The sequence below is a fragment of the Mustela erminea genome, chromosome 19 (genome assembly GCF_009829155.1).
Source record: "Mustela erminea isolate mMusErm1 chromosome 19, mMusErm1.Pri, whole genome shotgun sequence".
Classification (NCBI taxonomy): domain Eukaryota; kingdom Metazoa; phylum Chordata; class Mammalia; order Carnivora; family Mustelidae; genus Mustela; species Mustela erminea.
In genome coordinates, this window is record NC_045632.1 from 4,023,262 (window position 1) to 4,050,944 (window position 27,683).

Here is a 27,683-nt window from a genome sequence, read left to right on the forward strand (position 1 = left end):
GCGCAGGCCAGAAACGGGCTTTGGGGCGCCGGCGACCAAATGCTTCCTTTGCCAAGATGGCGCCGGGAGGCAGTGGCCGTGGCAGCACGCCGTGCTTGAAAAGCGAGGCCGATTCTGGCTTCCTGGGCTTCCGTCCCACTTCGGTGGACCCGGCGCTGAGGCGGCGTCGGCGAGGCCCAAGAAACAGGAAACGAGGCTGGCGACGGCTCGCCCAGGAGCCGCTGGGTCTGGAAGTTGACCAGTTCCTGGAGGACGTGCGGCTGCAGGAGCGCACGAGCGGGTGCGTGGGGCGGGACTTCCGGGAGCTGGGTCACGTTCGGCGAGGCGGGGTACGAGGCCAAGCGTGCTTGGGGGGGACATCCGGGGTGCTGCGCGTGTCTGTATCGTGTCTCTGCCCTCTGAGGTGAGGTTGAGGGTCTTGGTTGGGTTACCAGATACAGGACCCCCAGTGTTAAATTATAATTCAGGCAAGTGACTAGTAATTGTAGCCTAAGTGCGTCCCGTGCACCCACCTTTGTGTAATGCTGAGAATGAAATATTACGATATTTTAAGCGCTGTGATCTGTTAAGTACTGAGTTCTGTGATTTTAAGGGAGAGGCCTCAGTCTAGTGGAATCCTATGGCGGGAAGAAGGTGCTTGAGTGTGCATAGTACTAGAGGAAAGCCGGGCCCCCTGAGAGGTTAAGCCTCCCTCCCTAGCAACTGGCAGCCTCCCCATCTCTGGCTGACATTCTCCTTCCTGTCTCCCAGTGGCTTGATATCAGAGGCCCCGGATGAGAAACTCTTCTTCGTGGACACCGGCTCCAAGAAAAAGGGTGAGGAACAGCTTTCGGTGGTGCCCGCTCTGTCCTTCTGTATAGTCCATCTTAGTCTCTATGATTGACAGGGCTTGGGTGGCAGGCATCCTCCTGGAAAGGTCTTTACTATAAACAAGAGGATCTGAAATGAAAGACTAACAAGTCAGATTTTCATTTTGGGGTATCCTAGCTCTCAGTCTTCAATCTGGCAATTCTCATCGAGTCTCCATCTGGTGCACGGAAGCCAGCAGGGGTCTGCCTGTGAGTAGATCAGACGTAAATGAGCAGCCCTCTCATTAACTTGCAGAAAAGCTGGAAGGAATGAGACCTGTTTTAGTAAGACATGCTTGAGTATGAATAAGATCTAGTTTAACGAGTAGGTAAGGAGCTGGTCTTAATTTGGTTTATTTGCCGAAAGGCGGGGCAGGGGCACTGCTGAAACAGTGCAGGAGAGGTGAGTTATGGATGGTTTGAGTGAATAGTAGGTTTTCCAAGGGTAAGTAGAACAGACCAAAAATAGACAATCGCTTTAACCAGGAGCTAGAAAACAAGCTAAGGGTCTTTAATGAGCAAATGGCAAGCTCTTTAACAGCAGGGTGCCCTTAGGGAGCAAGTGTGGGTTCAGTCCAGGGGTCGGTTCCAATGAACATGAGAGGGTCTGTTTCCGTGAGCAGAAAAGGACCTGCTTTGAGGTGCGGGAGACTAAGCTAGCGAGTGAGAGGTGATGATTGAAGAGGTCACCTTTCACAGGAGGGAGCCGATGGGCATGTGAACAGCAAGGGGAAGGCAGGACCTGCCCCAGGGACCAGGTAGGGAAATCCCGAAGGCCTGCTTTGGCGAGTGTAAGGTCTCTTTGGGAACAGAGGAGAAGCAGTTGATAGATTCTGGTTTTGGCTTAAAAAAGAAAGAGGCACTGTTCGTGGCCTGTTAGTCTGGCCGTGGCTTACGGGCTCCATTCCGGTGCCATAGCAGCTCCAGGGACACGTGACTGACCGACTTGTGGCTCTCAGTTTCAGGTCCTGGGGACACAGGGAGGAAAAAGAAAGGTAATAGTGACTGCGGGCTTTCCCAGATGATCACGGTGCCTCATGCTGTTGCAGTCATGACCTTTCCAGACAACCCCGTGAGTTAGGCGTATAAGGTTCCCATTTGGAAGCACAGAGGAGTGAAGTCTTTAGGACGTAGCCTAGGAAACGGAAGGACGTGGGTTCTGTCCTAGCGTGTTTGGTCCTGGAGTTTGCTTTTCACTGTCAGGTGAGAGAAGGTGGAAAAGCATCGTGTTGAGAAGCAGCCATTTTGGGTCCCGAGTTCAGCTCCCTGGGCCTCAGTGTTCCTTGGTCGCCTTCTTTCTCGTTAGCATTCCTGGTTTTCCTGCCTTGTCTGGAGGCCCTTAGAGGACAGGGCTGTGGGTTTGACCCTCTCTCTGTTCAAGCACAGGGCTGTTTCCAGGTGGCCCAGGAAATGGGTGTAGTGGGGGGGCTGGGCAGAGCTTGGACACTCTGGGCACCTCTTTCCCCAGGTGGAAGCCTGGGGCCAGCCTGGGGCCTCCTCGTCTGCCCTGGGATGCGGGTCTGATGGCTGCTGTGGGGCTGAAACGCAGTGGGTGGGGAGTTGCTCTTGGGAAGCGAGGAAGCCTGAGCCCTCGACTGCTCTCCTTTCTCCCAGCCCCAGAGCTGAAGAAGAGGACCAGAAGTCAGAAAAGATCACTTCTTCTCAAGAAACCTCTTCGTGTTGACCTCATCCTAGAGAACACATCCAAGGTCCCTGCCCCCAAAGAGTGAGTGTCGCCCCCCGCCCCCGACCCGTCTTTCCTGCTGGGCTCTGGCATCTTGTCCTCCTGTGCAGCCGCCACTTACTTCCAGGGGAAGGGGGTCAGGTCAGGTGAGCGTCACTTGGAGGAGAGGGATGGGATCCGACAGGGCCTTTGCGGGTGGGTTGGAGGAAATGAGGTGGGGGCCAGGGCCTCGGCCCAGCCAGGAGCTCTGGGGATGGAGAGGAGGGATGGCTGGGAGCCATCGGGAGGCCCAGCCGGCTGGTTTAGTGACAGCTGTGAAGGAGGGGAGGTTGGATGAGTGACGGGGTAGACTCTGAGATGGGGGTATGGGAGGAGCGGCTGTGGGGACCAACTGAGGTCAGTTTTGAAATGATGTGTGAGGTTCCTGGGAGACCTGCAGAGGCCCCCACGTTGTTGGCTCTCGGGTTAGGGGAGAGGCCCGGGCTGGAGATAGACCTGGCTGGGTGGGAGAGGCAGGAGGAGTGCAGAGGAGGTGCTCCTGGGAGAGGAGCTGCTGGGTAGTGGGGGTGCAGAGCCCGACTGGGAGGAGCTGGGCCCTTTCTTAGGCCTCTGCTTTATCCATCTGTGCTACTTCTCCTCCACCCAGCGTCCTCGCTCACCAGGTCCCCAATGCCAGGAAGCTCAAACGGAAGGAGCAGCTATGGGAGAAGCTGGCCAAGCAGGGCGAGCTGCCCCGGGAGGTGCGCAGGGCACAGGCCCGGCTTCTCAACCCTCCCGCTACCAAAGCCAAGCCCGGGCCCCAAGACACCGTCGAGCGGCCTTTCTATGATCTCTGGGCCAAAGACAGTGAGTGCCCCTGCTGTTACTTGTGGGTGGGGACAAGGCTGCCATGCACAGTTTTACAGGTTGTGTGCTGCACAAGAGCACAGGGTCAGAGGGAGGTGTTGGCAGGCAATTCGATGATCCCTCCACAGAGTTCAGTGTCTTGGGCTTCCCTTTCCTGAGGGCTGCCCCCTGCCCCTTGGCTCCCTTCTGCTTTGGGACCTGTCCGTATGCTCTTTTGCCTGGCGTTCAAAACCCTTTGGGGTCTGAGAGTCCATCCTTCCCTTGTCCATGTTTTGGTGCTGTCTTTATTGGGAGGAGGGGTGGGAGGGAGCCCTTTAGGCCACACTGGCAAGCCCCCAGCAGCCACCCCATAATGCCTCCACAGACCCTCTGGAGCGGCCCCTGGCTGGCCAGGACGCCTTTTTCCTGGAGCAGACCAAGAAGAAAGGGGTGAAGGTGAGACTGTGGCACAGAGGGTCCTTGGCGACCGGTCAGAGCAGGGCTGGGTTGGTGGGCACTGCACTGGGACCCTAGAACCTCAGTCTCAGCCGGGGGCCAAGACTGCGCGTGCAGGAGCCAGGCCTCGAGCTGGTGCCTCCAGAGGAGAGGGCCACGTGCTGGCGGTCGGTGGGGTGCTTTGGGGGATGAGCAAAGCTTCCCTGAGAAGGGGCCTCTGCCGACAGGGCCTCCGGGCAGGGAACGAGGGAGTACAAGGGCGGGGCTGAGTAACAGCTCAGAGGAGGCTGGCCTGGTGGGAAGGAGCTTGGGTTTTGGAGTCTTCCTGTTAGTGATTTTGCATAGAAGAGTGGGGTCCTGGTGGCAGCTCTGAGGAGGCGGGATCTTGGTGGGTGGACGTGCCAGGATCGGGGAGGGGGGACCCAAGACGACGCCCTGGGGCAGAAGCACTGCGACAGGTGGGCAGTTGGGTGTGGGGAGTGGGTGGGGGCCGGGGGCTTCTAGGGTTACTCCCAGGCTTCTGGGCGAAGGCCAGAGGGACATCCACCACCATCCCCCATCCCTGCCGTGGTCTTGTTGAGGCACAGGTCTTGATCGGATTCAGATTTGGGCCTGGTAGACCCGGGTTTCTGCATTTGTTACAAGCTCCTGGCAGGGGCCGGGCCACACCAGGGGCTTCTGCCAGCCCTCTGTCCACTGTCCTGTGCTCTGAATGACAGAGACCATCTCCCACCCTCTGCCAAGGCTGCTGCAGGTGTCAGGGTGACAGACTGAGGACTAGAGTCAAGGTGCCCTGTACCCATGTTTTTACCAGTGGTGCCTACCACAGGGGTCATGGGGACTTTTCTCAGGAAAGGCAGGCAGAGCCCCCCACCCCCCGCAGGGAGCTTTCTCATCCTGGGGCTGTGGCTCCCTTGGGTAGCGTGGCAGCTGGGTAGCAGGTGTCCGTTGTCTTAGACGCCGGACCCACCGGCACCTCCCAGTTGGAAGGTTCGTGGGCCCTGCGGAGGCCTCTGCCACCTGCCCCGCCTGGAGAACCGGCTTCAGCGCATGCACGTTCTCGAGTTGTGGGGCTGCCAGCCTTCATAAGTCCTGTCCTCCTCCAGCGGCCACTGCATCTGCACACCAAGCCTTCCCAGGTCCCTGCCGTGGAGGTGACACCAGCTGGAGCCTCCTACAACCCGTCCTTTGAGGACCACCAGGTATGCAGCCGCTCCTCAGCTGTGGCCTGGCCACCTGGTTGGCTTGGCCTCCCTGGGCTCCTGTGTCCGCCCGCTGCTGGGGAGTCGACAGTGACTGAGGCGACCCCCCACTTCCCCTCCTGGGGCCCATGGTCCAGCAGGGGAGACAGACAGTGATGACCCAGAGGGCTGGGATGAGGGAACCCAGAGGAGTCGCCAGGCCCAGCCTTGGGGGTCAGGGAGGGCTTCCTGGAGGAAGGGGATATCAGAGCTTAGACCAGAGGTCTGAGGAGGAGTTTGCTGTGGGGAGCGAGGGGAACGGGTGTTCTCAGGCGTGTGCCAGAGACCGTGTGTACAAAGGCCTGGAGGTGTATGAGACCACGCCATGCCACTTTTCGGGGAGTCCACGGGCTTAGATGCAAAAGGCCTCAAAGAAATGGTAGTAGTCTGAGCCGGTGAGATTTTTCTAAGATCTAGGCTAGGTCGCCAGCGGACACCTGGCTGTGAGAGTCACTGTATGTCCGTGATGTCCGTTGAGCACGGGTATCGTGAGCAGTGGGGACACTCTTTGGCCTCGGGGAGCACAGGTTCCCAGAGACAGATCGAGATCGTGGAGCAGACGCGGGACGCTTGAGCGAGTGCCCTTCCACCTCGTTCATGACGAATGGGCCCCTTAGCTGACCCGGAACAGAGCGAGCAGTTTTCCACGCCTGATGCACGGTGTGGGCGAAGCCAGCGCCCGCCGCCAAGCGGGAGGAGGAGGAGGCCGGTCACAGGCGGAGGCCGTCGCCGTCCTCCACAGGCTGGCTTGGCTGTCGGGGGAGAACGTGAGAAGATTGGTCCATGTCTCTTGTTCTTTGAACTGTGTCAGAGAGAGCGCTCCCACGCCTTAGGACTCGCCCACTCACTGCGTGGGATGTAATGGTTTTTAGCGTCTCTGCAGAGTTGGCCTGAGTGGCCCTCACCAGTATGTTAGAATGTTTTTATCCCGTCAAAAGAAACTTGGCGCCCATCAGCCATCACCACCCCCCGCCCCGTCTTCCCTCAGCGGCCCCCACTGTCGTTCCTGTCTTTACATGTTTGCCTGTTCTGCGTTTTGCATGAACAAAACTACCGAGTGCAGAGATCAGGGATCAGGCCATCCTCTAAGAGAACTGGCGGAGCAGACGGGCGCGGGAGGAGGGCGCACCCCCTGACAGCGCGGGGGTGGGGTGGGGTGGGGTGGAGGAAGGCCTGGGACACAGTGGTGGGAGGCTGGGTTTGTCTGTAAGTCCCTGGGTCCTCAGCCCTGACCCCTTCCCCTCCCACTCCCAGACCCTGCTGCGGGCAGCCCACGAGGTCGAACTGCAGCGGCAGAAGGAGGCGGAGAAGCTGGAAAGGCGGCTGGCGCTGCCCGCCTCGGAGCAGCCTGCCACCCAGGTGAGCCCACACCTGCCCGCCCCGCCCTGCCCCTGCCCGCCCTCCGCCCCCCACCCTGCCCCTGACACGCCGCTACCCCCCCCCCCCCAGGAGTCTGCATTCCAGGAGATGTGTCAGGGGCTGCTGGAGGAGTCAGACGGGGAGGGGGAGCCAGGCGAGGGCCAGGACAGGGGGCCCGAGGCTGGAGGGGAGCCGGCTGAAGGAGTGGAGGCCTCCCCGGCACCCATGCGGCTGGCTGTGGCAGAGAAGAAGACCGAGCAACAGCGGCGGCGGGAGAAGGTCGCGCGGAAGATGGTGAGCGCTTTGGGCTCTAGCCTGCTGCTTCTCCGGCAGCGTGTGGGCTCAGGGTGTGACGGGGCATGTTCTAGATCGAGTCTCTGCTGCCCTGATGCTTATATTGGGGGTGTGGGATTTGCAGACCACCAGTGGGTAAGGAAGGTGGTTTCGGGAAACTGCTGGGAAGTCGGGGGGAGGTGGCATTGGAGGGGTCTCAGCATGGGGGAGGTCTCCCAGGGGATGGTGCTCGGCCGGGCCCCTGACTCCACCCGGCCCTGCTGCAGCGGGTACAGCAGGCCGAGGTGCGGGCGGCCCGGCTCCGGCACCAGGAGCTCTTCAGGCTACGTGGGATCAAGGCCCAGGTGGCGCGGCGGCTGGCGGAGCTGGCGCGGCGGCGGGAGCGGCGGCGGGCACAGCGGCTGGCCGAGGCGGACAGACCCCGCAGGCTGGGGCGGCTCAAGTGAGGCCTGGCTTGGGGTGGGGAGCAGGGATCTGGGGTCCCAGTTCCCTCCTGGCCTCCTCCTGGAAGATCATCTCCCCACAGAGCCCCCTGTTCTGGAAGGCCTGCTGCCGTGGGTGAGGCCAACCCCCTGAACACCCCTGCCCATTTTCTCTAGGTACCAGGCCCCCGACATCGACGTGCAGCTCAGCTCGGAGCTGTCTGACTCGCTCAGGACCCTGAAGGTATTTGCCCGCCTGGGGTGTTGTGCTGTAGGGGAGACCCCCGTGCCCAGTGATGATACCCATCCTTGCTCCCCGTGCCCGCAGGGGCTATGGGCGACATCACGGCTGCCCCCGGGTTGGGCCGGTTGGGCTGACGCCTGGGGGCTGAGGGCACGGGGTCTTCGGGGCTGAGGGGCCCGCTGGTATGACTGGAGCCTACGGCCTGTGGAATGCCCTCCCAGCCGGGTCCCAAAGCAGCCGCTGGGGTCCCGGCCCCACCTTTCTCCCCTTCAGTGCTGGGCAGGTCTCCTTAAAGCTCAGCACGGTCTTGTCCTGCACACACTTAGAACCTGCTCAGTGGCCCTGGGCGCCTCGCCACGGCCACAGGCCCTGCGGTTTGGGCCTAGCTCAGGGCTGCAGCCAACTCTAATTCATCCGGGGGCTACGCGCCCTGTTGGTCTGAACCCTGCCCATGCTGCTGCTGCCCCATGCCCGGCATGCTCTCCGCCTCTTCAGGCTCCATCCCGCTGGTGCTGCGGACCTAGCCCAGGGGTCCCTCCACATCACCCCACCAGCCCAGGGCCAGGATGGGCCCCCCCCAACTGAGGCCTCCCTCTCTGTGTCCCGCAGCCGGAAGGCAACATTCTCCGCGACCGTTTCAAGAGCTTCCAGAAGAGAAACATGATCGAGCCCCGGGAGAGAGCCAAGTGAGGGTCCCCGGGGCTGCTGCGGGGAGTGAGGGCTTCGGGAAACCTCCCGCCCCTGCACTTGGTGGGCTTGCTGGCCACTGACCGCTCCGCTCCCTCCTGCAGGTTCAAGCGCAAGTACAAAGTGAAGCTTGTGGAGAAGCGCGCGTTCCGCGAGATCCAGTGAGTGGCGCCCCCTTCCCTGCCTGGCTGACGGGGCTCGGGGCTGTGGCAGGAGCCCCTCTAAGCTGCCCGAGGAGAAGGAGCCCTTGTCTGTTCCTCCTTCCTGGTGGGATCCCTGGTCCTACTTGGGAGGGGACACTGTGCTAGATGCCTTTGGACCCAGAGTCCGGGCGGGGGAGGATCCCCAGAGGGAAATGGAAAGGTCCAAACCGGAGTTGGCCGGTGTCGAGGGGATGAGGTCGTGGGGCTCTTCCTCCGCCCCCGCACCCTCAGCCCCCTCTCCTCTGTCCCCAGGTTGTAGCCACCACGGATGCCGGAGCCCCTACCCCACAATAAATCACTGCTGGCTGACCCCTCGGGCTCACGTGTGACTTGTCCCCCTCCTGGGGGTAGCGTCTCTCTCTGTCCCTCCCTAGCACATTGGGGGTGCCGGTACCAGAACATTCATCTCCACCAAAGCCTGGCGCAGCAAGATGTTTGGGGAAGGGAGCAGAGGAGATGGGGCTCGCCGGCTGGTGGGGAGCCAAGAAGGGAGAGTGGGGATCACAGCTGGGTGTGAGGGAAATGGCCCACGTCTCTGCCCAGGTGACTGAGAGGCAGGTCTCGGTTGCCATCCTGCTGCACAGGCGATGGGCAGTTCTGATGGTCGCCCAGCACCTGCTGTCCTTTTTTTAAAGATTTTATTTATTCATTAGAGAGAGAGTAAGCACAGGCAGGGGGAGAAGCAGGCTGTCCGCTAAGCAAGGAACCCCATGTGGGACTCGATCTCAGGACCCCGGGGTCATGACCTGAGCCGAAGACAAACACTTCAGCTTCAGACCAGGTGCCCCAAACCTACAATACTTTCAAGCGGTTGGATTCCCCCTGCAGGAGGTGGCCAGTCCTCTCTGTCCGAAAGGTGATGGACCTCAGGCACATCAGAAGGGACTGATCCCTCCTCCCCACACCAATTTAAAAAGGATTTTTTTTTTTAAAGATTTTATTTATTTATTTGACAGAGGGACAGAGATCATAAGTATGCAGAGAGAGACAGGAAGAAGACGGCTCCCTGCTGAGCAGAGAGCCCGATGTGGGGCTCGATCTCAGGACCCTGAGATCATGACCCGAGCCAAAGACAGAGGCTCAACCCACTGGGCCACCCAGGCGCCCCTAAAAAGTTTTTTGAAAAACCTTTTTTCTCCAAGTAATAAAGGCCCACATTCCTGCTGTGTCACTGACACCGTGCGCGGAGGTACCGCAGCACCGTGTGTTGCTCAGAGCCTTTGTGTTCCAGTCCAGCCCGTCCCTCTTCCGTGGAAGTAACTGTCACTGCAGTTCAGGCTGAACGATTCTGGTATGTCCCATGTGTGAGTTCATTGAACTCTATACGTGTACATGGAAACATCGAACAAACGGCTCTTTAATCTTTCTATGTTTTGGAAATGATCACACTGTAAGTGGGTCTGTATTTGGCTTTTTTCAGTGTGTCTGGGAGAACTTGTGTGTGTGTGCAGGGCGCTCCTTTATTTTACTTCCTTCCAGCTGCTTAGAACTGGAGGGTGTGAGTGTGTGACTCACAGGACTCTGGCTCCCACTGGCCCATCTAAGGAAACGGGAAGGAGGGTCGTCCTGGGCTGCGCCACATGTATCTGGAGGATGGGAACCTGGGAGTGGATGTCTGGGCTGTGAGGGCGAGTACGTGGCAGAGCTTATTGATAGATTCCGTGAAATCCTCTCCCCGTACGGCGGGCTGGTTTTTACCCGCCAGCAACACAGCAGCCCACTTGTTTGCTTGGAGCTCTCCGGCTGTAGGATCTCCCGGTTCTCATTTTACCCCTTCTGGCGGTCCATGAGGTTGAGTCTATGTGTCCATATCCCTCACTGGCGCACTCTGCTGGCGTGAACCTTCGGACCATTTTCCTTCTAGATTGTCCTCTCCTTGTTGACTTGGAGGAGCTCTGTCTGTTACAGCTCTTGAAGTCCGTCCTGCATGTTCCCAGACGTTTCCCCCAGGGCGTTGCCATTTTACTTTGTGTCCAGTATCCCCTGTCAGAAAACAGTGTCGTGTTCTGTTAGCCTTTCCCTCTTTTTTGTTGTGGCCCTTGGAGACGTTTCACGGGGACACTGTCTATAAAAGCCGAAGCAGTTTATGAAAGAAGTGGGTGAAGGGAGAGACCAAAGTCAGGGCCCCCACCTCCCCACTTGCTCTCGCATCCTGGGGAACATCACGGCTTCAAGGAGCGGCTCCTGTTCCGCATCCCCTTGTGAAAATAAGGAATGTAGTGCAGACAGGAGAGTGGCTGTCCGTGCGCCTGGCTGGGGAGGGCGCGGGGGACCGTCCACTGCGGTGAGCAGGAGAGCCACTCCGTGAAGGGAGCCTTAAGCCTTAGCCTCTGACCCCGAAATCCCAGAAACCCATTCGAGAGAGGAAACTCTTAATGGCCAGAGCCAGCCACCAGCTCCTGTGTCAAACAGGGGGGACTTGGGGGTGGGCTAGTCATCGCCGTTCAAGGACACGCCCCGCAGCCCGGACTCTAGGCAGAGCCCTCCGGAAGCTCGTGCCGCTCCATCGCCTGGGGAAATGCGTCTGTTCCCCTGCGGACGGAACACGGGTCTGTGGCAAAGATACATGGGGGCGGTTTTCTGCACGTAAATTACACTCCGCATCTGAATTTTACATCAAAGGCAGAAAAAATGCTGAACTCTGAGCTCCTGAAGATTTGCAAGCTGAAGGCCACACTCAGGTCTGCAACTTCCTTTGAAACACATAGAACAATAGGGGGGTTAAGTGGACAGACGCCTGGATGCCTCATAAAACAAAGACAGTGACATGTTTTGAAAAGAGCATAGCTGGGCAGGGAGGGGGACACCTCAGCGCGATGCTGGAGCTCAAGTGTCAGGGCCACAGATTTGTCCCCGGGGTTCCTTCCATGGCCCTGCACCTGAAGGTTTCAGTCTGCAACATCCTTTAACCTGCAGTGGGTTCCCCTAAATGGTGAAATCTCCAGGCACTGCAAAATCTCGATCTGCTTCTGACTGTCCCAACACCAACAAATGAAAGAATGATCAGGAACCTGGATGTGGGAGCTGGTTTCCTGGCTGCGTGACCTTGTGAAGGTTACTCAACCTTTCTGTGCCTCCGAGGCCCCATCTGCAAAAGGGGCATAATGATACCTCACTGTGCCTTATGACGTGGATTAAGGGAGTCCACCCGGGGAAAGTTCAGAGCACAGAGTTAGCGCTCCCTGAGTGTTTGCTCTTATAACAATGTTAGGGAAAAAACAAAAAAAAATTTAAGTGGAAACTTGCAGTCCGTGCCAAAGACTCCTCACAAACGCTCTTACCTTTTGACCGACTAATTGCTCTCTCGGGAAGGGCCCTAAGGAAGCAGCCAGAAGCTGGGGGAGAGGCACCGTGTGCAGGGATGTTGGGGGGTAGAGTGCGGTGCAGAATGGAAGGAAGCGGCTCATGGCTCCTGCCACGAACCAAGGGGACCGAGGGGGCAGACGTGCAGGTGATAAGCAGCCTCTGTGTCTGTGCAGATGCTTTGTGCAAAGAAGCCCAACTGGATCCAAACCCCTTGGTGCCCAGGGTCTCTCGGGTGGGGGGGATTCCAGGGGATTCTTTCCCCTTCTATTTCCAGGCTCCCCGAATTTTTCATAATGGGCGAAGCCTTTTTAAAAGCGGAAATTCAGAAGCAGACAGAGCCCTTGATGCAAATAAAGGTGTCTGCTGTTGTGCTGTTTGGGAAATTAAAAACAGAAATAGTCCAGACATGCAAGGGCAGGACACGGTTATTTACGAGTGGGGTGTCTATACTCAGGCCATTGCTCCGCCATTCGTGAAGAGTCCGCTTTCAGACGAAAGTGCAATGAGCTGGGGAAACACTTAGGATCTGTCTCCCAGAACCGTTCAAGGGGCCAAGAGCACCGCAGGATGTTCACCAATTTGTAGCTGTCCGGAAACACGTGCGCGGAGGAGGACGCTGGAGGCTGTGCCCCCGCAGGTAGATCGCGGGGGGTTCTTCCTCCTTCTGTCATGTTCCTGCACCTCCTCGATTCCTCCCGTGTTGCCTACAGTGGAGGCCCCAGGTGGGCCCCATGACCTCCTCCCCTGGCCGCAGAGCAGGTGCCAGCAGGTGGACCCCCTCCAGAGACTCGGGGTGGCAGAAGACACCCCCGGGGTCACGACTGGGGCCGGTCATGTTTGCACCCAGCGCTCCCGGCAGTGGTGGCCTCGGGGTTCCATGCTGTTGTCCCGGGGGTCATTCCTGAGGGCCCCACCCAGACTCTGATCCCTGCCCCGCACAACCACGTGTTGCTTTCACACTCAGGGAAATCATGTTTAAAATACTAAGAGATTTCTAAGGTCTGTGTGAGTGTAAACCACTGTGAAGAGCTGACATTTTTGCTGTGTTCATTTGCCAGCAAATGAGATGGTGGCCCAGAGAGGGCAAAGGTTTACCCAAGGCTACACAGACTTGCTGAGAGTCTGAGTCCAGCCAGGACTTTCTCCATTCCCCTTGGAGAGCCCAGCCTTTCTTGCGTGAGGCAGCAGCACAGACAGCTGAGTATGCCTGCACCACTCTGTGCCGTATCTTTTCTACATGTCCACAGAATCTGGGGCGTCGGGTGCAGGGAATGTCGAGTGATGATTGAAAGTCCCGTGACCTGAACTCTAGAATGACACTTACAGGAGCCCCCCTGGTCAGAAAACTGGCACCATGATGGATTCCTCCTTTTCCTTCAACAGCAATAATACAATTTTTAAAAGTCCCCAGCCCCATTCAGCCACCTAAGTACTAAGCCAAAATACTGAGTCTTCTCCTGGTAGCTGACATTTGAGCAGAGACCGGAATAAAATGGGGGGGGGGGCTTGTGGATATCACAGGGAAAAATTTTCAGGGGCCTGGAACAGTCAGTGCAAAGGCCCTGAGGTTGGGAACTTCACGAAGGGCGAGGGAGACTCATCTACCTGCAACCAAGTGAACCGAGGAGAGAGCGTGGAAGGTGAGCTCCCTGATGCACCCTGTAGCCAGACTGTGCTGGGCCATAGGGACCACGTGAGAAGAGTCCCTCTGACTGTGAGTGGGGAGCAGATTCTAGGGGGCCAGAGATGCAGCAGGGAACCCAGTGAGAAAGCAACCACTGTAGTCCAAGCAGGAGATGTTGCTGCCAGACCGGTGTGGAATCGGTGAGGTAGAAGCTGCTAGAATCCTGATAGGTTTTGAAGGTGGAGTGCACAGATGGTATGGGTGCGAAGGCCAGAGGGAGATCAAGGATAACACCAAGGATATTCCAGGCAGAACTTTTGGATGGATGGAGGTGCTCTGCAGAGGTGGGAGGGAGGGGGTCGGGGGGCTGGATTGCTGAGACCTGCCGCGGGGGATCCAGGGCAGGGGGTGGATGCCCCTGGTGACCGTGCGGGGAGGGGTCTCGTGGCGCCGCCAGTGGTTCTGAGTGAACGTTAACGTCCTCCTTTCTGAGGGACTGGTTTGGACCGTCAAAATGCAGCATCTCCCAAGTTCAAGGGGGAAGCGTGCGGAGATGCGATAGAGACGGTGGCCGCCAGGAGGCGCCAAGAGCCTGCGCCTAGGGCCAGCCGTGGGGGGGGGGTGATTCCCTCGCGACCCTAACTCCAGCGTCGCCCCTACTCAGGACCCCTCAAAGGGCCACACTGCAGTAAGTGGGATAAAAGCTAGACCCAAGTGGGAGGAAGCTGCTGCTTTCCGAATGAGGAGGAGCAGATTCGAGAAGTCTCTGTAAGTCCGCCCAGAGGGTCTCCTGGGGGTCTGCTGGTCAGTGAGCTGAGGCTGGAGGCTCGAAGGTCCAGGTCAGCCGATGAAATTTGATTAACATGTCCACACTGGTCACTAACCCCCACTTGGGCCTGGACCAGGTGGAGAGAGGGAGTGGGGTGAGCAGGGGTCCCAGACCTGGAGGGGGCGGCCGGATGAGCAGGGTTAAAGGGTGAGAGCCAGGGGGAGGATAGGACGGCCGCCGATCCGTGTGCAGGGATGAGGCCAGAAGCTCGCAGACAGTTGCTGTACAGGTCCCTGTCACTTTGCTGTGGGCAAGGGGCGTCAAGCCTCAAGCCTGACTATCCCACACTGTTCCCCTGCCCTGTGTCTTCCCCTATTGCCAGGCGGAGACCTTACCCAGAACCCCAGTGGCCAGCGGTCATCAGTTCACCCCCTCCATCCATCAGTGGGTCTCTCTCTCCATCTGTTGACCCATCCATCGGTCCCCTTCCCCACCCATCGGAGTATCATCCGTGTGCATCCGGATATAAAGAACGCGGGCCCTCCAATTCCATTTACCTGAAGCCCCAGGACACGCCAGACTGATGTGTGGTGACGCAGGTCAGGCTACCGGAAACTGACAAGGAAGATGCAGGAGCCAACTTCTTGGAAAATGGAAATGATCTGTATCTTGATCCGGGTGGGAAGCCTGCTTCTCCCTCTCCCACTCCCCCTGCTTGTGTTCCCTCTCTCGCTGTCTCTCTCTCTGTTAAATAAATACCCCCCCCCCCCAAAAAAAGACATACACACACCTCCCATCCCTCATCGCCGTCGTTTCCTAGAAGAAATAATTACTTGGGATCATATTATTATTTTTTTTCATTTTTTGAAAAGGTTTATTTATGAACGAGCGAGAGAGAGAACGTGACCATGGGGGGGAGGGGAAGAGGGAGAGAGAGCACCTGAAGCAGACTCCCAGTGGAGCGTGGAGCCTGATGTGGGGCTTGGTCTCACGACCCCGAGATCATGACCTGAGCTGAAATCAAGAGCTGGGTGCTCAGCTGACTGAGCCACCCAGGCGCCCTTAAGGATCTTTTAAACTTAAGAATCTTAAGGATCATTTTAAAAATTAGAAAGAAGCTCTGAAGGTACTAAAAGTCGCTGAATTGCACGCTCTAGAATGATTAATTGAGAACAAAAAGCTCTGCCTTCCGCTTGGGTCATGGTCTCAGGGTCCTGGGATCAAGCCCCGCATTGGGCTCTCTGCTCAGCAGGGAGCCTGCTTCCTCTTCTCTCTCTGCCTGCCTCTCTGCCTACTTACTTAGGCACTTACTTAGGCACTACTGATTTCTGTCTGTCAAATAAATAAATAAAATCTTTTAAAATTTTTTTAAAAAGCCAAAAAACTCTGTAAGGAGGGGGTAAGTTTGGAGATGAGCGCCTTTGTGGTCCCCAGTGAGGACTCTGCTTAGACCAGGTAATGCGGGAGCCATGGAGGGTTCTGAGCTGCCAGACGTGGGTCTGCCGCCCCCTGGTGGCCTTTAGGGGGACAGGCTGAGGGGACAGAGGAAGAGGGGAGGACCTGGGGGGAATCTGGAGTCGCGGTTTCAGGTGCCAGTTAGACACCCAATTGTAGGTGCCAAGTAGACAGTTGGTTGCAAAAATCTGGAAATGAGGGGCTGGAGATAGGCATTTGGAATTTGCATTAGACCCCAACTCTGTGCAAACGGCCCCTAGCCGTTAGAATTTTCATTTCCTAGAGTGATTCCGGTCAGGTCCCTCAAGCCCAAACACAGTCAAACAACGTGTTAAACTCTGGGTCTTACTGACTTTTTCTTCCACGTTCTTTCCTCTCCATCAGGGTCCGGCGATGCTCCCCAGTAGGGATGGGGCCCCAAACCCCCACACCCCTGCACCGCGTTCTGAGGATCGCCAGAAGGGCCTATAGAGTCCATATCTAGTTGACCGATGACAGCGACATAGTAAGGACACACGGTGGATCGGACAGGTGCCGTCTGGAGGGATCCATCTGCCGCTCCCTCCCAGCAGCGAACATGATGTCACCTGCGTGCAACGCTTTTGCCCGCGGAAGCCCACTAGATCCTCGGAGCTGCAGGCTTTGGCGGAGGGCTGGTATGTGGGCACCATCTGCCTGGCCGGTACCCCAACTCCAGGCTTCCAGAAGGACAGCAGGTGTCAGCGTGAACCATATTGTTTTGTACAAAGGGCTGAGGCTCGGTGAGCCCACTTATCATTTAGGGAAGTTTTATATCACCGGAGGGAAATGTTTATCAGGCAATTTCCCAGTTGTAAGGCAGGGGCCAAGCTCCCAAGCTCAAAAGCCCGGAAGGTTAGCACGGGCGGTTCCTTGCACTGCCCCTCCCCACCCCACCCCACCCCCCTGCTGCTCAGAGGCCTGGTGGCAGTGATTGGTTTGGACAAGATAAAAAGCCAGGCAAGACACGGACACCTGGGTGGCTCAGTCAGTTAAGCGTTTGCCTTCACTCAGGTCAATTCCAGGGTGCGGACATCAAGTCCCCCATCCGGCTCCTTGCTCAGCAGGGATCCTGCTTCTCCCTCTGCCCTCCCCTCCCCCTGTTTGTGCTCTTTCTCTATCTCTGACAAATAAATTAAGATCTTAAAAAAAAAAATGCCAGATGAGGGAAAGAAAACACAAGATCTAAAAGTAGAGGAAAAAACCCACAAACACTTCCGGAAGAAAACATTGGAGGAAATCTTAGTGGCCCTAGGTTTGACAGAGATACCCTAGGTGTGACACCCAAAAGGGACAAAGCATGATTAAAGCAAAACCAAATGGGACTTCATCAAAATTAAAATCCTTTGCTCTCCAAAAGATGCTACTGTGAGACCGGGAGGGCACGCCGCCGACTAGGAAAGTGTCTGCAAAACGTTATTTCCAGCAAAGGACTCGGAGCTAGAATATGTAAAGAACTCTTACAAACTAATAACCTAGAGGATCGATAACCCCAGTAAAAAGGGGGCCTCGGCTCATGTGGCTCCCAAGAATGGAGGAGACGGGGTCCTCCCCATCTGGGGGGCTTGGGGATGGGGGTAGAGGGAATGAAAAGGAGCCCCAGGGAGGCCCTGACTCCCTGCAGAATGACAGACAGACAGACAGAGGTGGCCTGGCCGCTGGCCTTGCCTGCACCCGGTGTTGAAGACATCGAAGAACAGGCAGGGGTCGGCATGTCACGCTCCAGGGACACATCAGACACAAAGCCTTGAGCAACATCTTCCCTGGGGTCTGGACAGGCAGAGGCTGGGTGTCCTGGACCCTCAGAAGTTCAGGCCTCTTTCACCCCTGGGGCTTTTGGGGTCCCTGAGAACACCACCCGGGCCCCACTCAACCTGACCCCACTTTTCTCATCTTGCCCACAGGTAGCTGGTTCCGCAGCCTGACGCTGGGCTCACCCGGCCTCAGGTGAGTGCCTTTAGGGTGCCCATCTGTGAAATGGGACCATCACAGTTCCTGGCTCTTCAAGGGCAGGATGCTCTCATGAAGGACATAGCCGCTTCCTCGCTCTGTTTATAAAACTCGCTGCCCCAGCCCTGCCCGCCACCCTTCCTGGCTTTATTTTCTTTCCCAGCACCCACGATGCCCCTCACGTAGTACATATTTGTTTCTGTGTCCCGGGTGGGTGGAGTTGTGTGTTGCCGGGGGTGGGGAGGCCACACCGGCCGGCCTCAGTGACCCTGCGATGTGTGTTGGCGCCTGGGGCCTCATTCTGCAGGATGTGCCTTGTCTGCAGTCATACGTCCCCAGTGAGCTGGATCTTGGGGTGAGCTGCTGAGCCGCTGGCTGGATCGCGTTGTGTGTCTGGAGTGTGGCTGTGTGTCCCCTGTGTGCATGTGGGGGTGGCTGCCCTTGGGTCTGGCACATTTGGTGGCCCTGGCTCAGCTGTGGTCTACAGAGGTCCTGGTGTGCCTTTGGTGTCATTGTGTGGCCGACTGGAGAGGTGTGGGCTGTTGTGTTACTCTGTTTCCGGCTGGGTTGCTGTTTGGTTGGCTGCGCAGTTGTGTACCCGGGTGTGGGGGGGTGAGTCCTTGTGTGTTACCATTGGTCTATGTGCATGTGTGTGAGAGAGAGGGAGAGTCCCAGCCCCCCAAAACCACCACTAATTCTTCCGGCCTCCCCAACTTTTGGACAAGAGACCCCTTTGTTCTCAGGGCAGAAGAGGGGGCTGGTGTTCCTTTTCTCTGAAGCTCCTGGCAAGGTCTCAACCCAGAGCCTGGCCAACAAAACACTCAGAGCTTCTGTGCTGTGCCCGGCCACTGGCTGGGTGTGCTGGGAAAGCCGGGGGGTCACCAGACCTGTGAGAACTAGAGCGGCAACGGCAGCAGAGAAGGGGGAGCACTGAGGGGACCCCGACCCTGACCCAGGCTCAGGAGACCTTGCTGGAGGACGGTTGTTACAAGATGAGTTTTGGGAAAATCATGACGCATGCAGATCTAAAAGTGAACGTGAGATCGAGGCTGAGCCTCCCCTGTTCAGAGGACGCTCGAAGAATAGACACATTTACAGATCGGGAAGGTTGAACCCAATATTGGAGGCAGAACATTTGGGGAGGTGCTATGGCCTGAATATTTGTGTCCCCCTCCCCTCCATTAATGTTTGTCGTTTATAAGCCACACGGAGAATTACTGTGCATTGCTTCCACGTATCCGAAATGGACAGGATTATTTTTTTTTAATTTTTATTTATTTATTTGACAGACAGAGATCACAAGTAGGCAGAGAGGCAGGCAGGAGAGAGTGGAGGAAGCAGGCTCCCTGCTGAGCAGAGAGCCCAACTCGGGTCTCGATCCCAGGACCCTGGGATCATGACCTAAGCCAAAGGCAGAGGATTTAACCCACTGAGCCACCCAGGCGCCCCAATGGACAGGATTATAAAACAGCCCACAGCTTGGAAGGATTTGTTCTGGGCTGAATGGTGTCCTGCCCCAGATTCATGTATGTTGAGGTCCTAGCCCCCAGGACCTCAGGATGTGATCTTATTTGGAAATAGGTTCTTTGTGGATATAAGTAGTTACGATGAGGTCCTACTGGACTGAGGGGGGGGGGTGTCTCTAATCCAACATGATTTATGTCCTTATAAAATGGGGAAATTTGGAGAGAGAGAGACACACACACAATGCTATGTAAAGATGAAGGCAGAGAGCCAAGGGTCGCTTTTACGAGGAACACCAAGATAGCCAGCAAAACACCACAAGCAAGGGAAAAAGCATGAAGTCTTTGTCCCAGCCCTCAGAGGGAATCAACTTTATGGACACCTTGATCTCCATCTTCTTTCTTTTCTTTTCTTCTTCTTCTTCTTCTTCTTCTTCTTCTTCTTCTTCTTCTTCTTCTTTTTTTTTTAGATTTTTTACTTTATTTTAATTTTTAAAAAATTTTAAACTTTTAAAAAGATTTTATTTATTTTTTTGTCAGAGAGAGACGGAGAGAGTGCAAGCAGGGGAAGCAGCAGGCGAGGGAGAAGCAGGTGCTCTGCTGAGCAAGGAGCCTGTTGCGGGGCTGGATCCCAGAACCCTGGGACGCGACCTGAGTCTAAAGCACTTGCTCAACAACTGAACCACCCAGGCGCCTGGAGATTTTATTTTATTTTATTCCCTTCTTTTTTTTTTTTGAGATTTTATTTTTAAGTAACCTGTACACCCACCTTTGGGCTCAAACTCACAACCTTGAGATCAAGAGTCCTACGTTCCACAGACTGAGCTAGACAGGCGTCCCTGGATCTCCCAGTTTCCGACTTCTAGAACCGGGAACCAACTCTCAGTGGCTTAAGCCACGTACTCAGTGATGACAGACAAACAAATACAGATGTACTATGCAGAAGGCACAGCTTTCCCCGGAAGCACAATGTTTTCCTTATAATATTGTAACAGAACCACCCTGAGTTCTCTCCTCGTGAGTCAGAAACGACACTAGGACAAGGACAAGTTTATTTGCAGCAAATAAGAGGAGATCACGGAGAAGGGCTTCCAAAAGTGACCCCAAGCAAGGCTCAGTGGGTTCTTTCATGTAGGGTTAGGATGAGTAGTTCATCCTACGTAGAGGCTGGCACAAGATCGAGCTTGCGCTTTAAGGCAACATGCCGGACAACAAACACGCGTTGGCTGTTGTGTAAATGAGGCTTGTGCTCCCCTTTGTGTGGAGATTTCAGTATTGTACTTGTCATTTTAGAGATCACTCCATCCTCTGACCATCTGCTCAGGTGTGAGTCTGGGGAGCTTAACCCCACCCCAGGGTGGTCTGGGGGGTCTGGAGGTCTTTTTAGGGCAGTTGCTATGGCTGGTGGAGTGGCTTTGCTTTCCATCTGCCTGAGTTAAGAGACAAGCTGAAAAGAGGAGCTTAAGAGAAAATGTGGAACAAAGGTCGATGAGTACCAGCAGATGGGCAGTCAAGGTCAGGTCCGGGGGTCTAGCTGGCCACAGACAGTACATTGGAGCTGATTGCTGTCGATGAGCCAGACTCGGGCAGCAGGAGAGGGTAGAAACCAGCACGTGCCAAGCCCGAGAAGGAGGAAAGCAGGGGAGGTCTGAGATGGGACTGCGGTGATTCGACGTGGCTAGGGCACTGGGAGATGGGGCAAGGAGGGAAGGATGGGACCAGACAAGGGCAGACGGTGCCAAGATTTGGGTTTTTGTTCTGACGGCTCTGGAAGATCTCTGTTTAGGGGCCATTGATTGCACACAGCCCTGTTGGGTGCTCTATATCCCAGGCTTATTATTATCCTTCCAAGGCCAGGGGGATCAGAAGTCACAACAGAGGGGGAGTGGAACTTGAACCTTGTCTGCCATCCACCCTGAGCCAGGGTTATAGCAAGCGAGGACCAAGGACCAGGAGGCAGAGGCAGAAGCGGGGGCAGGAAGATCTCCACCGAGCTGGTCTCTACTGAGCCTTCCACAAGTGCCATATACCCGCTCACCAACCCCCTCATGTCCTCCAGCCAGCGGGCTAAATCACTCCCAGTAGGGAAGGGATTTTGACTATATTTTTGATGAAGTTCTAGAACCTAGGTCAGGTTCGGTGGGCTGAGGCCGGAGCCGATGACCGAGAAAGAATTCTTGAGACATCTTTGGTGCAAAATGGTGGTTCATTAAAGCACGGGAACGACCCGTGGGCAGGAAGAGCTGCTGCCCCAGGTTGTGAGGGATGTCAGGTTATATACCTTGTGGTTGGGGGAAGGTGAGGGGAAGGGAGGTTTCAACGGAGTTTTCATATGTTAAAGAGGGCCTACAAGGTGCAGGACGGGGAGTGGGGGGGGGGCTTGCCCTTGTGGCTTGATCAATGTCGTCTTAGGTCAGCCATTAACATCAAGATAGTTGGGAGTGGGGGGGGGCTTGCCCTTGTGGCTTGATCAATGTCGTCTTAGGTCAGCCATTAACATCAAGATAGTTGGGAGATTCTTGGTGGGGTGTTATGATCCTGCTATCATTTAGCTTCCCTTCTACCTCTGCCTCCACCAGTTTCCTTTACGATGGGGAGGGAGACATTAAGGCTTGAGGAACTGAGAGTTATTTGCCTCTGGAAATTTGTGCTATTGATAAGGTAACCTCCCTGTTTGTAGATCTCCAGGACATTTGTAGAGCAAGGGAGATTCCTGTCTTGCAGGATTGTGATCTCTGCAAGTTAACTATTTGTTTATCGTTTATGGCAGTCAGGGGTGCCTGAGGAATGCTACACATATGGAGGAGAGCGGGTGGGGGAGGGGGTGCAAGGCGCCAGCTTTTGCTCTGTCCTCAGCCAGCCTCCTGCTCCCTCATCATTTTCATCCAGGGCTGCAGGTGGGTCCGCACTACATATTTGGTAAATGAATGAGTCATCCCTGTAGGCGATTACGCCCATCTTCCGCACAGAGAAACTGAGGCTCGGAGAGGCGCCCACGCTCTAATTAATCCCTTAGCTAGGTGCCCGCTTCCAGCACTTTCCTGAACCCCCTCGCCTCGCGGCTCAGGCGGCGCCCGGTCCAGCGGCCCTGCTCGCATCAGGCAGCGGCGACCCTGTAGCGCTCGCAGGAAACCTGGGCCTCCCCGGCGCGCCCCGGCGCACCCCCAGTGCTTTCGGGCTCGGTCCTCCCACCCTCTCCCAGGCGGAAAAGGGGCCCGAGAGCCCCCCCTCCCGGCCCACACTGGAAAACCACCACCTTCCTTGGCAATTCCGTTTTCTTTACGGATCCGCCGGTCCGAACCCCGCCCCGCGGGGCTGTACCATTCCGGCCCGGAGGGGGGACCGGGAGGGGTCGCGCAGAGGCTTCCCCTGGGGCTTCTGTCGGACGCGGCCCGACCCCAGCGGGGGAAGGGAAGGGGCTGCGTGGGGTCTCAGGGTGGCTGGTCACAGGGTCCCTGCACTCCCGCCGTGGGGGCCCGCCGGTCCCCGCCGTCCCCGCTCCCCCCCGCGTTGGTTCGCGCCGTGGAAAGCGGAGTAACAACCTTTGTGCTGAGGTCCCGGAGTCGCCGAGTGCGTCCGTCTCAGCCGCAGGTGGGTCGCACTCCGCGTCCTGCCCATGCTGCGGTCCCCAGCCATGGCCCTCGCCATCCGAGTCGTTTATTGGTAAGCACGATGGCCGGGGGCCCCCTCCGCGACCCCCGCCCGCACCCCTCCTCGGCCCGACGGTGCTGGACCCACGGGGCTCCCTGCCCGAGAAAAGGGGTTCCCTGCGGGTGGGGTGGGCGTAAGGGGACTGGCGCGAAGGAAGGGCGTTGGTCCACCTCCCGGGTGCGTGGCGTTCAGGACAGCTCAGGTTTCCGAAGGTGGAACCGAGACACGTGTGAGGCTATTTAAGACACTCGACACCGGGGGGGGGGGGGGGCTCCGTTTGCGGAGCTGGGGGTGGAGGTCACCTTTGTAACGGGAGCGGAACCTCTCTGCACGTTTAGGGTTCCCCTCCCCCAGTACCATGAATAGTCATGGGGTGGGAACGGCGAGAGTCGGGAAGGTTCGAGAAGCGTGGGTTTGAAAGGAATGAAGACGGTGGGTGCCCATCGTTAGTAATCCTCCTCCCTTTCGGGCCTGGGTTTCCCCATCTGCAGAGAGAGAGAGAGTGATCTTGGTAGGGACTGCGGAAGGGAGTGCATGTTTGATCCAGCTTCCTCGCTAGCGTGAAAACGTCCCGAGTGGACAGGGGATTTTCTCGTTGACTGCTCCTTACACACACACACCCCCGCCCCAATTGCATAGGCAGGCCTGCCTGTGGGCGCCTAGTAAATGCACGTTCCGCACATTTCTCCTCCCAGAAAATGCTTGCAGGAGAATATTATTAGCTCTGCCTTCGTTATAGGGGAGGGTGGGGTGGGTCATGTCCCGGGGGTGGGTCATGTCCCAGCGTGAGTCAAATGCCCTGGGACAGCTTCTGGTTTTGAAAGGCTGAGATCTGCTGGCCCCCGGCCCATTAGAAATGTCCCCTCACCCTCCGGAAAACAGAGAGAGGAGTGATTTTGAGGCCCCCAGGAGGCCTGTGCCAGACTCAACTCCTGAAATAGCCTGCTGTGGGGGTTGGGGAGGCGTTTGGATTCCAGCCTCAGGGCTGGGAGGACCTGGGGATCGAGGAGTAAAGGTTTTCAGGACGCCTCCCGGGGCTGTGGGTGGGGCGCTGTTTCTCTGGTTCTCATCCTAACCCCGTTTTCTGTTTCCCTTCCTTTCGCCTGTGTCTCATACTTGTGGTCTCTCCTTGTCACCCGCTTGCTCTGCGCCCCCTCTCTGTTGCTTGGCTCCTTTGTTGGGTGTCGGTTTTCTGTGTGTGTGGGTGTCTGCCTTCTGTTCCTGTCCCCGTGCCGTTGTCAACATTTTCTGTGTGTCTGTCCTCTCCTCTGTCTGTCCCCTCTTTGGCTTTGTCGTTTGTCTGCGTTCTTCTTCATGTCTTTCTGGGCCCCCTTCCATTTCCCTTTGTGTCTCCGTCTGCCACCCACCTGCCTCTCCCCCCCACTTCCTTCCTCTTCTGGATCCCCACCGTCTCCTTCTCTCCCCTGGAACCCACTCTCTTGGACTCCCTCCCACCAGTGGCGCTTGAGGCTACAAGTCCAAGGTAAGCAGACTGGCCAGCCCCAGGGTGGCCCTGGGAGATGAGGGAGGAGGGCGAGCCGGCGTGGCCCCTGTTGACCCCCGTTTTCACCCCCGCACCTCCTTTGCAGTATCTTCAACTCAAGAAGAAGTTAGAAGATGAGTTCCCGGGATGCCTGGACATCGTGAGTCTTGGTGGTGGGGAGGAGAATCAGAGATGGGTCTCCTTGTGTGTCCCTCAGCCCTGAGGGGGGCGGGATCCCAGTATCTCAGGTGGCTCGGGCTGGCCCCACCCTTCACCCCATAGGTGCAGGTGTCCCCAGGTGGGCCGCTCCACCCCTCCAACATCATCTCTCTTCCCAGTGCGGCGAGGGGACTCCCCAGGCCACCGGCTTCTTTGAAGTGATGGTAGCTGGGAAGTTGGTTCACTCCAAGAAGGTATGGCTGGCTGTTTGTCCGTCCATCTTTCTCGTCTTATTCTCAGGCTGGCTGGGCATTGGGATCTCACTGCTTCCCTCTTCTTCCACTCCCCAGAGAGGTGATGGCTACGTGGACACAGAGAGCAAGTTTCTGAAGCTGGTGGCCGCTGTCAAGGCCGCCTTGGCTCAGGGCTAATGTGCCCTGAAGGCAGAGGTGAGGGGGTCCCGGCTCGTACACACTGCGGTCCACATACCCCGAACCTAAGACTCGTTTCCAACCTGATACCATCCAGAATGGGTAGCATTGTCTGTATTATTCTCTAGATCACGGAACTGCTTTTCAGGACTTCCTGAGCCTGATTTCCCGTTTCCAAGCCAGTGTGTTCCAGATGAGCCCCAACCGCCCCCCCCAAAACTGGACACCCCATGCTAGCCCACTCCAGAACCAGGTTCTGGCTCCTGACGGCCGAGAGCCTGGAAGCACTCTCCCATTCTCTCTCTTTGAGCATCCCCGCCTTCCGTCAGTAAACAGTAGACCCAGTTTCCTGTCCCCAGGAAACTTGGATCCCGAAAACTGGTTTTCAAAGGCTTGAAACTCACGTTCCATTTCCTAGAGTTCTTTAGCAGAGCAGAGTGAGGTCACCTTGGCTGTGAACTTGAACACGAAGATTGAATTAATGCGATACAGAGCAGCATCTTGCCTCCTGTGCAGCTCTGAGATGAAGCGAGGGCTCCGCTAAACAGAGAAAGTCAAGAATTATGTAATTCCAAAGCGGCTTGAGCTGACTCAGTTACGTGCTGGCAGCTGTGAGGGTGGGGGCGGGGCTTTCAGTTCTTCAAGCTGGAAGTGGGAATTGACAGGTGGCCCCTGACATCAGCCCGCGGTTGCCTGGGGTTCCAGGGAGGGCCGTCAGTGGATGCTTTCCTCCCACATGAGCAAACATGGGACTTACGTTGGGGAAAGGAGAGAGGGAGCATTGGGTCTTGTTTGCATGTTTTGTGGGTGCAGTTTCTGGGGTCCCTGAGACCACCCTCGGGTTCAGGGATTCGCTAGAAGGACACATCGGGACTCACCAAGTTACACGGGTGGTACGATGATCATAGCAGCAGGGTAGCCGTGAAAGTCAGTGAAGAGCAGAAGTATGGGGCGGCATCAGGACCCCTCATTGTCCCCGTGGTCGGAGTATCACCACAGGGAAGCTCGCCTTCCGTGGTTGACCGTGGCCTCCGGCCCCTCCAGAAGCAAGAGCTGTTATCTTGTGGTCCAAGGCTCCCCCGCTTTAAATCATGTCATTAGCGTAGCTAGGCACCGTAGCCCAAGGCCCCAGGTGAACCGGGATGTCACCCAGGCAGGACATTCCATTCCCAGTGCTTTGAGATCCCCCCCCTCCCGGGAGCTGGTGGCCAGGTGGGTCCTGCGGGTTGGGAGCCATGAAGAGGTCTTTCTGGGGCTTGCAGCTGGCACAGGCATCCCCAAACCCCATTTCAGTAGGCAGCTTGTCTGGAGAGCTGTGTCCCCGTGGGGCACAGGTGACACGTGTACTTTCCCCTCTGTAGTGGCTGCCCAGCAGCACATCCCCACCCCCAAATTTATTAAGAACGAAGTCGTGGCCCACCTTCCCCGTTGGATTACAGCTTCTCTCTCACAGGCATCCTGTTGTCTTCGTGCGTCAGTTTCTCCCTGGGACTGCATTTTGCCCCTCACTTGTCTGTCTTCCTTTATCATGGGGTCCCCACTGGTCTTGGTCCCTGTAAACTCACCCCTCCCCCACCTCTTCTCTGCACAGTCCAGTGACCTTGGCCCAGCCCCTGCTGGCAGACGCTTCATGACGGGAAGGACTGAAATGTCTCGTGGACGCCTGGTCTTTCCCTGATGTCCCTGCGGCCGCTGAGTGGGGGCTGAGACTGACGCCCCTGGTCCTTGCCTGTGTGTGTGTGTGTGTGTGTGTGTGTGTGTGTGTGTGGCACACGCGTGCCCCCCCCAGGAGTGTAACTTCGCACTCTGCCTTGCTCCTTCCTCTCCCCACCCTTTCCCCGCATCCCCCAGCCCCCTGGCTACTCTCTGGCATTTGGGGTGGTCCTGCTCCTGGCTTCCTTCTTGGGGGGTAGTGGCGAGAGAGAGATCCAGGTGAGTGAGTTGCAGATTTTGGCAGACTTGTCTATGGTTCACTGTTCATTAAACATTGGGTGAGTTTAATGGAACGTGTCTGCGAGTTTCCATTTTGCTCGTGGAACCTGGGCATCAGCGTGTGAGCTTGAGGTGGGCGGTGGGGGGCACTGATTTTAGCCCATGATGACGGGGCTCCCATGAGAGCCAGGGCTCGCCCCCCTCCTCCGCATCTGGGTGGGTTGGTGACTCCAGCAGCCATGGGACAGAAAGCAGGGGAGTCCTGGGACAGCAGAGCCGGCTTTGGTCACCACCTTCAGAGCCCAGAGAGCGCTTCCCATGCTCTGTTCTGTTGGCTCTTCGAGCAAGTCACAGCGCTGAGCCGACTGGCTAGGGGACTGGGATCCTAAGTGGGCTATCGCCCTTGACAGTGGAATTAGGAATTGGTTAAGTTGGATTAGCCCCTGGTAGAGAAAGGTGAGCGGATGTCGTTGGTGGACGAAGCTTGCTGAGGACCCCATGGTCAGCTGTCATTCTGTCTCCGTGCTGGGTTGGGTGTTAGGGCCACTTGGGGAGGTTGGAGACTCGGGTGCCCCTTGGACCACAGCATTGGGACTGTTGGGGATTGGGGGGGCAGTGATCAGGAGTCTCAAGCCCACTTGGGAGCTCCTTCTGGGCCTGGACCATTTATAAGACCCACAGGGAGGCTGGCCCTCCAGTCTCGCTTCAAACAGACCACTCACTTGATACCTTGGAACCCCTTTCATGGAGGTCCGTTTCTATCTTAAATGTTTGTACATGTCCTGGAAAAATGAAATCACCAAAACACGCAAACAAAATTTCATTTGTGTACAATGTACCAGGATCTTTACAAAAGCCCCCAAACAAGGATGTTGCTGTTCTGTCAGCTCCAGCTCCTCGTTGTGGGCCAACAGAGTGGGAGCTCTGGCAATTCTGTGAACCCAACTCTGGATCGTGCTGAAGCAGACGGGTCACACCGAATTAAGCTCAATTCTTCTCTCAGGTCGTCTGAGCTGGGCCATCGGGTGGCACGGGCGAGGTGAGGACACTCACCCCACTAGATGCCACAAAAAAGCATCTAGATGCAAACGTCCCACTCTATGAGGCTGTTGAGTTGGAGACACCCACGAAACTGTGTTCGAGACTGGTCAGGGGCTGGAGACCAGAGGAAAAGAGCTG

At 56.8% G+C, this 27,683-nt stretch overlaps 2 protein-coding genes, 1 long non-coding RNA gene and 2 other non-coding genes across 5 annotated transcripts; all 5 read left to right on the top strand.

Annotated features, from left to right (window-relative positions):
* Positions 1-20: 20 nt before the first annotated feature.
* NOP53 (NOP53 ribosome biogenesis factor) lies at positions 21-8,225 on the top strand. Its single transcript, XM_032325218.1, has 12 exons — positions 21-280; positions 751-815; positions 2,463-2,574; positions 3,179-3,378; positions 3,743-3,813; positions 4,920-5,015; positions 6,309-6,413; positions 6,504-6,707; positions 6,974-7,149; positions 7,307-7,373; positions 7,983-8,059; positions 8,165-8,225. Exons 1-12 carry the CDS (start codon positions 57-59, stop codon positions 8,223-8,225), a joined length of 1,458 nt encoding a protein of 485 aa, XP_032181109.1. The 5' UTR covers positions 21-56.
* On the top strand, positions 1,706-1,828 carry LOC116580376. Its single transcript, XR_004281629.1, has one exon. It is a non-coding gene; the product is annotated as a small nucleolar RNA SNORA54 (small nucleolar RNA).
* LOC116580380 lies at positions 7,417-7,526 on the top strand. The gene has a single exon (XR_004281633.1). It is a non-coding gene; the product is annotated as a small nucleolar RNA SNORD23 (small nucleolar RNA).
* A 1,109-nt stretch (positions 8,226-9,334) lies between the features above and the next one.
* On the top strand, positions 9,335-16,547 carry LOC116579615. Its single transcript, XR_004281347.1, has 3 exons — positions 9,335-9,554; positions 14,345-14,640; positions 15,802-16,547. It is a non-coding gene; the product is annotated as an uncharacterized LOC116579615 (long non-coding RNA).
* Positions 16,548-22,373: 5,826 nt separating this feature from the next.
* Positions 22,374-26,578, top strand: SELENOW (selenoprotein W). The gene is made up of 6 exons (XM_032325168.1): positions 22,374-22,511; positions 23,958-23,982; positions 24,089-24,142; positions 24,321-24,395; positions 24,492-24,590; positions 26,164-26,578. The coding sequence occupies exons 1-5, from the start codon at positions 22,465-22,467 to the stop codon at positions 24,570-24,572; spliced, it is 282 nt and encodes a 93-aa protein (XP_032181059.1). The 5' UTR covers positions 22,374-22,464; the 3' UTR covers positions 24,573-24,590; positions 26,164-26,578.
* Positions 26,579-27,683: the final 1,105 nt, after the last annotated feature.